This window comes from Melospiza melodia, chromosome 6, assembly GCF_035770615.1.
Source record: "Melospiza melodia melodia isolate bMelMel2 chromosome 6, bMelMel2.pri, whole genome shotgun sequence".
In the NCBI taxonomy this organism is placed as follows: domain Eukaryota; kingdom Metazoa; phylum Chordata; class Aves; order Passeriformes; family Passerellidae; genus Melospiza; species Melospiza melodia.
The window spans coordinates 22008917-22023645 of record NC_086199.1 but is presented as its reverse complement, the minus strand read 5'-3'; the positions used below and the strand labels follow the sequence as shown (position 1 = coordinate 22023645).

Genomic DNA, 14729 nt, shown 5'->3' with positions numbered 1-14729 from the left:
ACTTTGCTGTTTTTTGAGCTTGACTCGGTCAACCTTTTCTGATCATGTTGTAACCTCTCTGCATAATATATTTACTCTTCTAGGGCTCAGCTGCAAATATACCAGGCCCAGGCTACAGAAAGGATGCACATCTAGCATAGAATAAGATATTAAAACTCATATCTGATTATTTTAGACCTTAAGTCACTGGAACACCTTGCAGTATTGTATAAGGAATTAATTGCATGCAAACACACATTCACCTCCTATGAAATAAGCAGACCAGACACTTTACCCATGAGGAAAAGCTGTCACATATGCATTAAATTGGACTTTTATACTGCAGGCAACACCCCTCTGCAACTGCCCAACAAACCCTGAGCTGCCCATAAGCAAAGCAGCCCTACAGACACATGCAGGGCTCCTCCACAGGAGCTGGCAGATTGCAGAGGGAGTAGATCCAAAAGAAGCCTGGAGGGAACTGCACAAGAGATACAGCAGCATTAACAATACACTGGAACAACTAACAGGGAGAAAAAGAAAAGAAGAAAATAGCCAGCCCCAAACTGATAGAGATCTTTAATTTAAAACCAAGTAAGTTTATTCATTGTGAAAGTGCAACAAAATACCCTAGGGATAGCACATTCCACTCCAACAATTAAAATTGCATTAAAAAGTAGATAGGATAGTCTGAATCTTAAAAAGAACTAGCACAAAAGCTAGTGCTTTTCTTTGTTTCAATATATTTATCTTTGAGTGACAGAGATAGTCACTGATTAATTTTTTAGGTACTTAATTTACAGCTTCAATGCTTTTATTTGCAAGTCATCCTGCTCCTTATAAATGCTAGCTTGGGACTGGAGAACTGTAACACACAGGCACTTAGGAGGGGGCAGTTTTGAAAGAATGGCGATGTTGGGCTCAGTCACAAATGGAGGAGACCCAGTTGGGAGCTACTAGATATTCTAAATAGATATTGCTCCCAACTGTTTCTCTCTAAAATCTGAGGTAAGATGTTCAGTACCATTCAGAAAAGCAGATTCTGCTGCAGCTGAGGGGATGCAAGCAGGCAAAAGGAGAGCACAGGACTACAAAAGCTTACAGCAGGTGTTGCTTGAGGGAGCTGCCAGTTTCTGACCACTGAACCCATTTTTGCTGTAGAAGTAATTACCTTGAAAATGCTGCAGGTAGGTCTTACACCCATAGCAGCCTATTCTCATATATACTTGTTACTTTGCTTCAGCTGAGCTTTACATCCCCAACAGGATGCTCTATCACATTGCAATTATGCATCTTCTGCTAACACACTCTGCCCACTGATTTCAAAATATTTATAAGCATCACTCCTAAAGCTTAAACCAAGCTTCACCGAAAGCTTAAACCATTTAAGCTTAACCAAGCCTAAAGTTCTCTGACATACAGGTATTTTAAAGGAAACAGAGTACAGTAAACATTTGCAACAAAATGCCAATAGAGTCAATCTCCTGAGTCCCAGTCCTGAACTTATCCTTCTTTTCCTCTGACATTCTTTTTCTCCTCCTATCTATTTATTACAGCAAGAAGGACTACATTTATTCTGCACAAGTTTATTAACCACAATACAGACAAGTACTTCCAGTATTAAGCCAGTTCCTATTTCCATATGGAGATTGCCTATCTGGTCCATGTCAGTATGATGGCCTGGTCTCAGCTGACTCTGTTTGGTTTGTGTCTTTTGGCTTTGCTGTTCTCATGATAACTGTCTTCAGAGGGTGCTTGGCCCTGTCCATTTGTCCCAGATTCCTCTGGAAATTTCTGGCCCTCGGCCAACACCTGTCGAATAGTCATGTTGATGCGGGAGGACTGCAGGTACTTGGCACACACCTGCCAGTCCTCATCAGAGCTGTGCTCAATGACTGAGCCAGCAGGAAGGTCTGAAGGAAGAGCTTGGTGGAGGCAGGAAGGCAGAGCTGTCCCCTCGGGGTTGGGCAGGACCCGGGGCACAGCGTGGTACAGCAGGCGGCTGAAGCCGGACATCACCATGATATCCCCGCTGTGCATGAACATCGCTGTCGGCGCCTCCTCCCGCTTCAGGCCCCCCAGCAAAAATATCGAGGATTGCCCAAAGCTAGAGATGGTGTAAAGATGGGGAGAGAACAAATTCAGGTAGAAAACAATTTTCTGTACAGTAAGAAAATATCAGTAGTTAAATTCCTTCATAAAACCACCCCAAGCAATCACAAAAAAACAAAGGGATGCCTAAGAACAACTTTTAGGTGGGAACATGGCAAACAGACTAAGATATGGTTCAAGATAGGAAGAGTGTGAGCAATTGCCCTGCCAGGTTTGAAGCTCTGCTGATTTACTTCTTTAGTACTCAACTGGCACTCTGCTGCTTTAGAATAGACCTGTGCTCTCTGCAAAAGAGCTCTTCACTCCAGGCACTATATCCAGGCTATTCAAGCAGTCCTTAAAGAAAAACTATGTCCCTGACCTACAGCATTCTGTTATTCAAACCTTCTGAGAGTGAAGATTATATACCCAATTAGCAAACCACATCATACTGCCTTCCCATAACCATGTGCAGCCCTAGAAAAAAGCCATCTATCTTTGCATAACACTCAAGTCTGTTTTCCTTGACTCACCTGAATGATAACAGGGGCCGAGAATGGTCAAGTTCAGACTCATCCACATGAATTCCCAGGGAAGAGTCAAAATGATAGTAGTTCAAGATCCCTGCTTGGGCCTGGAAACCCCGAAACCCACAGGCTGCAGCCACTTGCTCTGACAGGAATGCAAGGTCTGAGGGGAAAGGAGTGTGGTGATTTGCTGAGTACTTCTGGAAGGAGAGGGAGGAGAAAAATAAAAAAGAAAGCCACACCCAACACATCAGAGCAGCAAATACACTTGGAAACAAACATTAAAAAAGAACTCAAAATCCTGGCTGATAGTCATGGAGAAGGACATGAAGGACATCACATTTCCCTAGAAAATGACTACAACACAGGCAGAACTACAACAAATTTACCTCCTACCATTAAATTCGTGGCCTAGGCTGAGACTGACAGAGATTCAATTAATTGTGGAGTTAATCATTATATCTAGATGGTAAACTTGAAATCAGTAAGATTAGTACCAACATCCTGAGGATCATCTCAGCCACAACCTGAAGCTGCCAATGGAAACACAGTTTCATAGCTCATCAACAGAGCTCCAAAACAAGCATCCTTATTCCTTCATTAATAACAAGCAGAAATCAATTGCAAACCTACTTTTTCTCTCTCCCATAAGTCATTCTGAGAGGACTGGAAGATAATAACCAAACTTTTATTAAGGCCATCCAATAACAAGTTCATCTGGTAAATAAAAGGCTTCAAACAGATTTGGTTATCTGCAACATACAAATAAGATGCATATTCACTCTGCCAGTGTTTATCAGCCTTCATCTATCTGTTTATTTTGATCAGGATCCTCAAAACAGCTGTTAGTTGGTAAGAATGCACTATAGTGTTCAGACTCATTAAAGTTCCAAAATCACATGAGCAGCAGTTTTTTCTTGTTCTTGCTCACTCCACCGAAGAGTAGTTTCCCAGAAGTCACACTGAGCTTAAGAGTTAGCAATGCTTTTGTAATCATCCCATTTGGTAGGTAAAAATGCTACTTACCCTAAAATAATTGCAGGTTTAAAGCTGAGTGAATGTAAACATGATAACTTTCAAAGGAAAGAATGCAGCAATGGACTTCTGCTGTTAAACCCTTCACAGTAAACCAATACAAATTAAAATGTTCTTAAAAGCACAGTTTGTTAGTGCCTTTCCTCAAGACTGTCTTGTAGGATCATAAACATTTTATTCCATTATGTCCTTTTCTGTTTGCCATTCTTAGTGCTTGTGGCTAAGAAAAATAGAGAAGAATTTCACCTCAATACCTTAGTATCCCAGTTATAATGGTAACCAAGGGTCACCCAGCGCAGCTTCTCCAAGAGGCTCCTGGGCTCCCATTTGCTGGAACCTTTCCTCCTACAAAGACAAAATATAAAGAAATAGGAGATGTGTTAATTTCTGAGGGGTCTTCTGGTACTGCAGCATACAGTAATGAGATTCACTCATCCATTTCACAGCCTATTAAAAGCAATCAATGCTAAACTTTTATTTTCAATGCCAATACTTTTTTCCTCCAAAGACTCTGAAAATTTAGTTCATGGACGTGTGGAAGCTGTGGGGCCTACTGCCAACTGGTGTCAGTTTGAAAGCTTGTATTTTCAAATGGTACCTAAGAGATTATCCAACGGAAACACAATTAGTAGCGCAGATTAAGAAATCAGAATTAAACATGCCCTACTTGAGCACCCAAAAATGAAAGACCAGAATCTGAAGATCTGAAATCTGCAAATTCAAGGAAAAAATATTCTAGGCACTTAATGGAAAATTACAAGAGAGGAAAATGAGTGCCTGTCAGTGAAGCATAGCATGCTGTCTAATATTGCAAAGGATGGTTAGTTCTACTACGTGGTACTTTGATGAAATGTCCTTAGGACGGGCTGACTTGCAGCAAAACTTCTCTAGCTATGACCACAGTGTCAAGGAGTCTGGACTGCAGGTGTCCCCTTATCCAGACTGCCTTGCAGGACAAAGAACTGTTCTTCTCACGTGACAACCCTGAAGTAAAGGGACTGAGTAATCTGAGGCCACACACCAATTTATCATTCTTATTTGTAAGTGATAAAAGCTAGAAGAGGCTTCAAGGAGAGGCTTCTAGGACAGACTATGGAAAAGCCTTTGAAAAGTTACAGAGTACAAATAACTAAATGAGATGGAAATATGTTAATGACAAATACAAAAAGGAAGGTACACATCTATCTTCTAGCCTACTCATTCCAGCAATTTCAGCGTACTTTTCTCAAGCCAAGTCACGTGTTATGGTACAAAAAAAAGAAAAATATAGTAAAGGTAAAGTAAAAAAATAAATATAATATAAAATATTATATTTATCTTAAAAAATATAAATATATTCAGAAGATAAACAGTAGTACCAGATGGCTGGCTCTCATTTATAGCCTCATTAGTTCAGCATGACATGCTCTCTTTTACAAAAAAAGATTGATATTTGTGCTGTCGTGGTCAAGTCTGAGGCAAACATCTGCATTTAATGTGCATTTCTACCTGGATACACAGCTTGTTCCTGCCCTTCAACTATGCCATCTGATAGCTCATAAGATAAAGCAGGAACAGGAGTAAAATGCAAGTTTCTTTACCTTTAGCAATTTTTCTTAGCTCACTGATTACTGAAAACAGTCTTTCCAATTTCCATCTGTCATAGGGTAACAGCAACTGCAATTACCATAAACACCAACACAGTAACTGTCAAATACATGCTGCTTGGAACAATTTGTGTAGCCCACAAGCAGGCAACACAGCATTTAGAAAAGGGAGAGCCCACAGCTTGTTCTTGTACATCTTTCAACTGACAAACAATGTTCATAATGAAACAATTTTAGCATGTGCCTTTTGAAAGTGCCCTTTTTGTGCTACAGTGCTAGAGTGTTTGCACAACAGCAAGAGCCCAAATGCATGTGGAAAGTCCCTATTCCCAGAACTTGGTATTTTACATGTGATTTCATATATGATTGCTAAGAAGGGGAAAGTATGAGTGTTGTGTATCTGGAAACAATGAGGTCCCACAAGAAAGCACAGAAAAGGTCTGGTACAACTATGTTAGAAAAAGACTGAACAGCATGAGAGCTTTGGTTTGAAGATCCCTTGTTTCTTTATATGCTGGTAATGATTGCATCTGTAAAACCCCTCCAGCCTTTTCCTTATACACAAGAAAAGACATACCTATATATCTCTATGTCTATATCTCCCTCGTGGGAATGCTCTATTCCCTTTTATGCTTTTAATTGTCCCCAGTACCAGAGAAAATACTCAGGCTCCACTTTGTGAGGAAAGCATAGCATATCTGTCTAGGAATTGTATAGATTCACCCTACCTTGTGATTGCTGCATCCTGAAAAGAGCAGATAAGCCATGACCCAAGCACATGCATGCATTATCCTAATGGCTTTAAACAGCATTAAAGGTGTGACCCATGCTGGAAGCAGACCTCTTTTCAGTTAGGCACTGTTTCTTGCCTCCCTGAAACACTTTCACTCCAGATACTAGAGAGGCTGGCTAGTTCCATCTGCTGCCTCTAGGTATAAGCACAAATACAGCAGTTTGCTCACTTGAAGGCAAGGACTTCATAAAATTACCAGGGTTGCTGCCAGCCATCATTTTTCTAAACACTGTTTTCAACTGAACTGGATTCAGCTGCAAATTAACCTCTGCTCTGATCATTCTCTGCACACAGGAGGTCCTGCTGGAGAGGCCTGTCAAACTGGAACAGTACCCCACTTTTTTCAGCCATTGGGCACAATTCACAATCCTTTCACAGAACAATTTTTCATTCTTGATGGAATACAAAAATGGTGTCTACATTTCTGTAACTAATTCTGACTGAGCCTGGAAAACAGAGGTCAGAGTATAACTTCTCTCCTAGGTGCAAACAGCTAGAAGTCCCAATCTTGCTTTTGCCATTCTATGTCTTGTAGATGTCAAGAGGTTCTTGAAGAAACATCTCAGCATGTCAACCTCACTAAGAGACTGAGGTGGAAGATGAGCATTGTAGAGAACTCTGGTTGCACCATCACACAAAACAATCATTACGAAAAATGAGCAGTGAAATTAATAAGGTAACAAAATTATCCAAACAGCTAAAAGATTGTGTACTGTAAACAGTCTGTCTTATATGTATTTTTACAGGACTTCATTAAAGTTCAAGCATTAAAAGACTTTTCCTTTTTTTAAACTTTATACTTGACTTCAAAACTGGGAAAATTCTCCATTAAATTCCAGATCAGGTAGAGGAAAGGCAGCTACATCAGCCACAGAATTCTGAACCTGATGGAATCTTTCAGATAAACAGGATTGCTATTAAAATGGTACATTTAATACATTTAATTCAACGTCAAGCTGAATTAAGAAGAACCACAAACAAAACCAAACCAAAAGAAATACTTTAGAAAATGAGAACACAGAAACTGTTAGATTTGAGAAGTTCAAGGAAGTACAGCTAACAGCATTTCTATTACATTGTTCTGGGTCTAAGAGCTGACTGGGAAGGAGAGCTACCATTAGTGGGGAGTTTTGCAAAGGATCTGTTTTGCCTCAGGAAAACTGAGGCCCAGAGAGACTTCACAGTTCCACTCGTAGCTGAGCTCAGCAAGGTTCAAGCACCACAGCAGCCAGGGTCACTATGTAACAGGTCACCAATGGCTTTAGAACAATGTGCTACTGGAAAATCCCACTGAGAATGAAAGCAGAGAATTAGCAAGGATGCACATGAAGCCATGAAATATCCATCTTTAACTTGGCATGTCTGACACCATCTGTATTCTGCCAGCATGTACACAATCTTCTTCAGCTTCCCTTCCCTGCTCCATTTTCTTCGACCGTCTCAAAGGTGAGATCTGGCTCCATCAGTTTTGACCATGAAAGGTGACAGTGGACTCACCTCAGCTGCTCCTTGCTCTGTCCCCACAGGTCAGTGGTCTTCTCAGGAGCCATGTGCAGGTGCAGGTTGCAGACATTGGGTTTCTCAGGGTATAGCTTGAGACACTGCTTCACCCAGTGACGCTGGCAGCCAGCAAGGAAAGGGTTTGCTATGAAAATAAACCCTGACCACAAAGAAAAAAGGAGAGGATGGAGACAAAGTAGGATTAGGCGTTTCCCTGGGTTTTTTTTCTGAATTTAGAGCAAGGGATAGGAGCCAGAGTTAGAGGAAAAAACCTCCTTAGAATACAACTATTGACTGTGCATATAAGCTGATGAAATCTATTCTAGTTAAGTTAAAACTTATTGGCCTTTTTTCAGAAAAAACAAATGGTGGCACAAGGTAGAAGGCAGAGAGGGCAGCCAACACTAGTCCAAAGAAAAATTACAATAAAGGACCTATCTATGTAAGGCATACATATTACAGGAGTTAAAGGAGTAAGAACATGGAAATCCAGTTGTTTTGGAGTAAATTTTATTTCTTAAATTATTCAGCATGACTTTTCTCTTAAGCCCAGCAAAGTTAGAGCAATTCTGGCCTAGCTTTTCTATGCTTCAAACTAACTTTATCCCTGGCTCTGAACTCATACTGTCTTCCTACTGCTACTTCAGAAAGAAGTCCCTGAGCTGAGCAAGTGTCTAGTAATGTAAAGTGTCCTCCACTTTTCTTCATGCTTATTTCCAGTTAAGTCTGGTTGTATCCATATTTGCATTTTGATATGGTAACACTCAGAAATGGCCATGAAAGTCAAATGATATCCCAAACCACTTGTTATTGACTGTGAATACGTTGCAGGCATTGTTAATTAACAAAACAAAATAAACATGCAGCTACTCTGCACATTCATTGTACCAGGCACCTCAGGCAGGGTTCAAGCAGCAGCCCATATCAGAGATGCCATTAATCTGTACTGTACCTACTCTGAGAATCAAGGCATTCTCTCAAAGACTGTCAGTTCAATAAGACTCACCAACACAAAATCCACATGTAAAGAGAGATAAGGGTATAAGAGGAACAAAGAAAAAGGAGGTTTCATGAAGAGCTACCTGCCAGCATACCTCAAAGACTCAAGATTAAAGTAACTGGTTAGAAAAAAAGCCTCCAGTGTATTAATAACACATGGTCATTCACTTCACTCTGTTCCCTGCACTTTCAGAATATGGCAGCCTTCTGATAGGTTTGACTACAAGATGTTTCTTTGCCAGAAGCATTATATTTACTTTCTGCTGGCATCTACATAGAACAATAATGGAGAATAATAATACTGCCCTTCCTGTCTACCGCTTTTGATGTGGGGTTCTTGAAGCACTTTACTACATTCATGAAATTTCACTCTACTATGTGTGTGTTATCCCCAGGTATTAATGAAGGCATTGAAGCCTGGAGAGTTAGTTACAAGCAGAGATGAGAACAAGAATCCAGATTTTATGGCATTTATCTCACAGACTTAGAACATGCTCATGTCTTTCCAAAATTTTCCTCGACCTAGGTTTCTCTTAAGAAACTAGACTGGTCTAGATTTACAAAAGCAGCAACAACTAAAAAGTGGGTTACTACTATGCTCATTGCGTCAAAAAAGGCAGAAACTGAATTTCTAACAGCTGCGAAGTTTTACTATAAAAATCTGTGCAAACATAGAACAAAGACCAATAGTGCTAGAAATCTGTGACTTGCACTCACTGAGTGAGAAATAAGAAATATTTCTGTAGCAATCTTTCTGAACTGACTGAAGAACATCTCAGACAAACTTTGAAGATATAATTGAACCTCTTGCCCTTGAAAGATGTGAGGGGAAAGGGTAAAAGAATTATTCTTTGTGAATCTGTATACTAAAGGAAACTGCCCTGAGGAAGTAGGTGCAATTCTCTTACTGCAGCACTATCTTGCTATGTACTACAAATTAATTTGCATCTAATGAAAGTGGTCTCCAACCACAGTCAAAGGAAGGATGAGATATGTAAGACATGTAGATGTCTAATAACAAGAAAAACCTCTCACAAAAAAAAAGTGTCAGTTACAAAGACCCAAAGACAGCATCGCATGCTTCTCAGGATACAACAGAAATTCATCCAGATTCCTTCATCTTCTCTTTCATTGCTTACTGTGGGGACAAAACCAAAGTACTTCCTTTCCCTTTGCTCATAGAAAAACTAAAGAAATTCTTACTTCACTTAGAAGGCTATTGGGACAGCTGGTTCCACATCTCCTACTGTTTAAGAATGTCCAGATAAAGGAAACTGAAAAATGATAAAATACTATTCTCCTCAAGTCCACACATGACTTGATGCTAAACAGGACAGATAATTTGTCAATGTATTTGCATTTCATTTTAGTAAAAGGTTTCCTTTGCCAAAGCAGAAGAGAAATGCAGTTAAGTGGAACACCTGTGATTCCCCACACCCCCTATGTAATTACCAGGGAAGACATTTAGACAGACAGTAAATGACAAGCAGACCAAGCACGGGCAGCTATAATATGACAGACAAGTGGAACAAAATATTTACAGAGGCAAGAAAAGGCAGAAGCCTTTCTCCTGAAGTTATTCAATTCCCTGTGTATTAAATATGCCAGATGGGTAGCATGGCTGCCTCAGTTTCAGAAATGGTAGGCTGGCTTCAAAGCAACCCACACAGAAACTGAGTCCCCAATGAATGGAAAGAAACATGAGAAAAAAACATAATTAATCAAACAAACATTCCTGAAATAAGGAGGATCTGGGGAACTACAAACTCATCAGCCTTACCAAAACCCCTGATAAAATGATGAAGCATTGTCAAACTTTGACACTAGCAACTTCTAGACACATGGTAGTTGGGAACAGAGAGCATGGAAGACAGATTTTGTCTAACCAGCCCTACTGCCTGCTACAGTGAGATGTTCAGACAAGGGGAAAACAGGGGATTATGTTTACCTTGGCTTTAGAAAAGTTTTCCATATGGTCTTCTACAGCATCACTGGAGCCAAACTGGGAGCCATAATTTTTTTGGGCAAATTGAAAAAGTAAGCAAAAGGTGGATGGATCACCAGGCTTAAAGAATATTGATTTGATGATTCAAAGTCTAACCAGCAGCTGTTATGAGCTGCATTCGTTGATCCTGGGGCAAAGATAACTACAACTACATCAACAACGTGGATGATGGGACGTTCATCCTCATTTCACTTACAGATTACACTAAACTGGGGCAGCAGTGGATCTTCTGCAGGCTAGTGCTGCCCCTGAAAAGGACTCTGACAAATAAGAATGGGCCTCAGAAGTTCAAGAGTGATAATTCTGCATCTGGGGCAGAATAACACCATGCAACAGTATGGCCCAAGGGTCAAGAGCAGCTCCAAACCAAGGCCAGGCTGCCTAGAGGACAAACTGTGAGCAGCAGTGAGGGCTGTGACACAAGTGACAGACACATCCTGGTACTGGTGAGCACAACCCACAGGCATGAGAGAGGAGGGGAGCCTGAATCTTCTCAGATGTGCACAGCAAGATTGTGAGAGACAACAGTCATAAGAAACAGCAAGACAAATTTTTATTAGATACGGGGTTTAAGAAAAAAACATGGCCAAACACTGGTACAGGTGCCCAGAGAGGGCAAGTAATCTCCCTCCTTGGAGATTTCCAGAACTTACCCATACAAAGCTCTCAGCATCCTGATCTAACTTGCAACTTCATCCTGCTTTAAGCAGGGTGTTGGCCTAGACCTCTGGAGGTGCCTTCCAACCTAATACCTCTCCGTGACTATACCAGGTAAACTGCAAACCTAAACCACATTTCCACTTCTGAAATAACCTACCTAATGTAATTACTCTGTATTGAATAGGCCCAAAGGTTCTTATTCATGTACTCTTACTGTACTCCATGTCCTACACTGACAAATAGATGCCACACTTCAACTGTGAAACTACTGAATTTCAGCCATGTACCCAATGAGCATGATGTATATTGAGGAAAAACAGATTCTACAGAAATAAAGTCTCTGCCAAAGGCAACAGGAGTCCATTCTCATGAGCTATAGTCTGGCTGATCTCACTGTGAAACAACTGGCTCTTCTCACCTTTATAAATATTACTGGATCCCACCCTTTAGCTGATTTGTTTGTCCTCCTGCACTTATGACAACATTAAATTACACTTAGGCAAACCAAAATAGCTTTTTCAGGCAGAACAAGAAAAATAAGATTGACACTGCATGAATTCAAAGCAATGAGGTTGTGTTTAACTTTTCTTGAAATCAGAGGTACCTACCTGGATACCCACTGAGGCCATAGGCTTTCCACTGGCTAACTGGCTGTAATCCTGCTCTGTAGGCATCTTGATCACTGACTGAAGAAATACTGAGCTGTGATCTGAACACCTGGAAAAATAAAACAGATCTGGTTAAAAAAAGAGTGAGAAACACAAAACTCATCCAAAAATAGCATCTGAAAGGAAGAGTGCTACCATGCTTGAAGGCAACTCTTGTGAAAATGCCAAATGTACCACAAAGCTACTGCCTCAACAGCTGTGACCAAGACAGGGCAAACAGAGCCAGTACACACTGAACATAAGAATCAAAAGGTACTTACAGGTTTTATCTAGGGATGAGATGTCTCCCACTCGTTAAAAAACCCAAACAATATATACCAATGAGAAAAAATTCATCATGATTTGTCCATTTCCATAGTAGGGCCTCATCATCATAAAACATTCTGGTAACTACCATCCTCCATTAGAGAGCAACATACTCATAACACTCCTTACTTTCACAGAACATTCCAATTACAGGTTGCCCATGATCCTAGAGGGTAGATGACTAATCTCATCTCTAATTTCAGAAGGATAAGCAGTAGAGCAATGAAGTTGCCAAAGCTGTGATATATGAAGGACTACAGAAACTCTGTCAATTCTGAATGCCACAATGCCAATTCTGTTCCAAACAGCAGGATCAACAGCTCAAGGCTTGGCAAGATGTGTTTCCTTGACATACTCCCTTATGTTACAACAACACATGTATTGAAGCTAACATTTGCTGGTAAAAAACCTCCAAACTCATTCTACTGTGTTTCCACTCCCTTCTTCCCTTAGGACAGGGAACTGTCTTGAGGAGGGCAAGGCAGAAGCAAGTTGGTTTTGTTCTGGCTTAGTTCCCCAGTCCAGCTCTCCATGCAGCAGTGGAACAGTACAGGTTCATATAAGGAAAGAGACGGCCAGGCACAGAAGGAATAAACAGGCAGAGACTGCAAGACTTGGTCTATGACACTTATAATGTGTCAAATCAGGGCCTTTGCACACAGCCTCTGTAGTGGGGCATGTGTAAATCAGTCTCTCTGCAGCTGACAGCTCTGGTTAACATTTTCTGAACAACAGGATTAAATTACATACATAGAAGTTCTAAGAAATTCTGAACTATTGCTGGACAGCTTTTGGCAATATGATCAACTTTACCAATTTTTCAGCTCTTTGTCAAAAGCAGCTTTGTGAGTGCCAGCCTTGAGCTTACTTCACAGTCCTGTCCACAGAGCATCCCCAGGAAGTCTCATCCTCTGACCAAAGCTCTGCCACCTCACTGCCTGCTCAAAGTGCTTGCACACCAGCTATTGTCTGGGCTTTTGGAGAACAGGAGGTGTTTCTGTGCTGAAGAATTACATGTGCTGAATCAGTTAAACAAGCCTGGGAACAGGGCAGATGGGGTATGTCACACTTTACTGAAGAGCTCAACTGCATGAAGCAGTTTTCTGAGAAAAAAGAAGCAATATTATCCAGGCCAATCTGCCTGGCCAGTGTGTCTTAAAGAGAAACAGCAGATTTTTTAACCTGGTGGAAAGAGGAATAAAAGATGTTTTCACCAGTAGTTGCTACATGATCTTAGAAGGTAACAGGCACAAAGAGTCATTTTGAAAGAAGACAGATCCTTGTGATGTTCTCAAATTGAAATCAAAATGAATTTCCCAGAAGAGCCATAATGCTCTAATCCTTTACCAAATACAGGATTCCAGCAAGCTCAAGAAAGGCTGAGATGTTAACAACTTCCTTAGTTAATTCTAATGCTTCTAACAATTTCATATGGGTCAGGTTTTGTGTTTCATTAGCAACAGCAAAATTATAGTCCAAAAAAATAGAAAACTAAATAGCTTAATAGAACACTAACAAGAAAAGACTAAGCATTGAAACAATGAAAAATTAGGCAAAGTTTCATTTTAACTATACTCCTCACTCCTTTTTTTGACATAAGCTCATAAGTAGAAAATCCCTAGATAACAACACTTCAGCAGATTTGTGTCATTCTTTTGTGAGGTGACAAAACAGAAGACAAGTTTAAAGGATAATTTCTTCATCACTGAAGCCATGGTAAATGACTATGATGGCTCCTACTTTCAGCAGTGCTGATGACTGTATTCCCCAGCCCACTGTAGCAGCCGAACTCATCCTGATGACTAAGCCAAGCATTTATTATACAGGCGCGAGAAAGGAGAAGAAACTTGACTGGGGGGAAGGCAGTACCGCATGGGGAAGCTGATTCCAGCCCAGGTTTTTCAGGGCTAAGACAAGGGCTAGCAGGGAAACGGTGTCAGTTCCGAGAGTGAAACTCGCCGTGTTTTATGTCCATACATTCTGCTGCTTCAGTATCACGTGGTTCTATAAGAGACTTCGAAGTTCCCTAACTGCAGTATAGGGAGCTAATTAAATATTATGAAAGTAAATATAAGGAAAAGGAGTAAATCTGTGACTAGCCATGGCGCTGGGCAGCGTGCCCCGGCTCAGGGACACCCCGGGCGAGCGCGGCTCTGGGGCCGCGGGCAGAGGGGCCCCGGGCCCTGCCCAGCTGCCCCGCTCGGCTCACGCTCTCACTTTTAAACCAGCACACGGACGCGTAAGAGACTCAGCGCTCGACTGCAGCGTCCTCTAGACAGAAAGGAGGCGGCACCAGGGATTCGGCGTGGGGCACGAAAGGAAAAGGCAGGTGGAGAGAGCAGGCTACAGCGACACCGACACAGCCCCGCACTGAGACACCGCACCGAGGGCGGGACGCGCTCCGGGCCGCTCGCCGCGGGGCGCGGGCAGAAGCAGCCCAGCATTACCTGGCCCCCCGGCGCAGAGAAGTCCACCACGCCCCGCAGGTCGGACGCGTCGCGCTGCCGATAGAAGCGAAAGAGCCGGCGGAACGCATCCTCCCCGCCCTCACGGGTCAGGGCCGCCGCCGCCATTTCGGGC

At 41.6% G+C, this 14729-nt stretch overlaps 1 protein-coding gene across 2 annotated transcripts; it reads right to left on the bottom strand.

The window, feature by feature from the left end:
- Positions 1–541: 541 nt before the first annotated feature.
- Positions 542–14727, bottom strand: ALKBH1 (alkB homolog 1, histone H2A dioxygenase). 2 transcript variants are annotated; one of them, XM_063160205.1, is made up of 6 exons: positions 14597–14727; positions 11784–11892; positions 7509–7671; positions 3887–3977; positions 2604–2797; positions 542–2086 (listed from the first exon to the last, which is right to left on the bottom strand). In XM_063160205.1, exons 1-6 carry the CDS (start codon positions 14720–14722, stop codon positions 1666–1668), a joined length of 1104 nt encoding a protein of 367 aa, XP_063016275.1. In that variant the 5' UTR covers positions 14723–14727; the 3' UTR covers positions 542–1665. The 2 variants fall into 2 exon arrangements, with proteins under 2 accessions (XP_063016275.1, XP_063016276.1); XM_063160206.1 differs by having other exon boundaries at positions 2604–2794.
- Positions 14728–14729: the final 2 nt, after the last annotated feature.

Bases quoted from the DNA above. Each gene is read 5' to 3' on its own strand.
- ALKBH1 (XM_063160205.1), bottom strand. From the start codon at position 14,722: ATGGCGGCGGCGGCCCTGACCCGTGAGGGCGGGGAGGATGCGTTCCGC. The intron at 11,893-14,596 runs GTAATGCTGGGC...TTATTTTTCCAG, and splicing joins TCTCTGCGCCGGGGGGCCAG to GTGTTCAGATCACAGCTCAG. The intron at 2,087-2,603 runs GTGAGTCAAGGA...CACCATCTCTAG, and splicing joins CGGCCCCTGTTATCATTCAG to CTTTGGGCAATCCTCGATAT.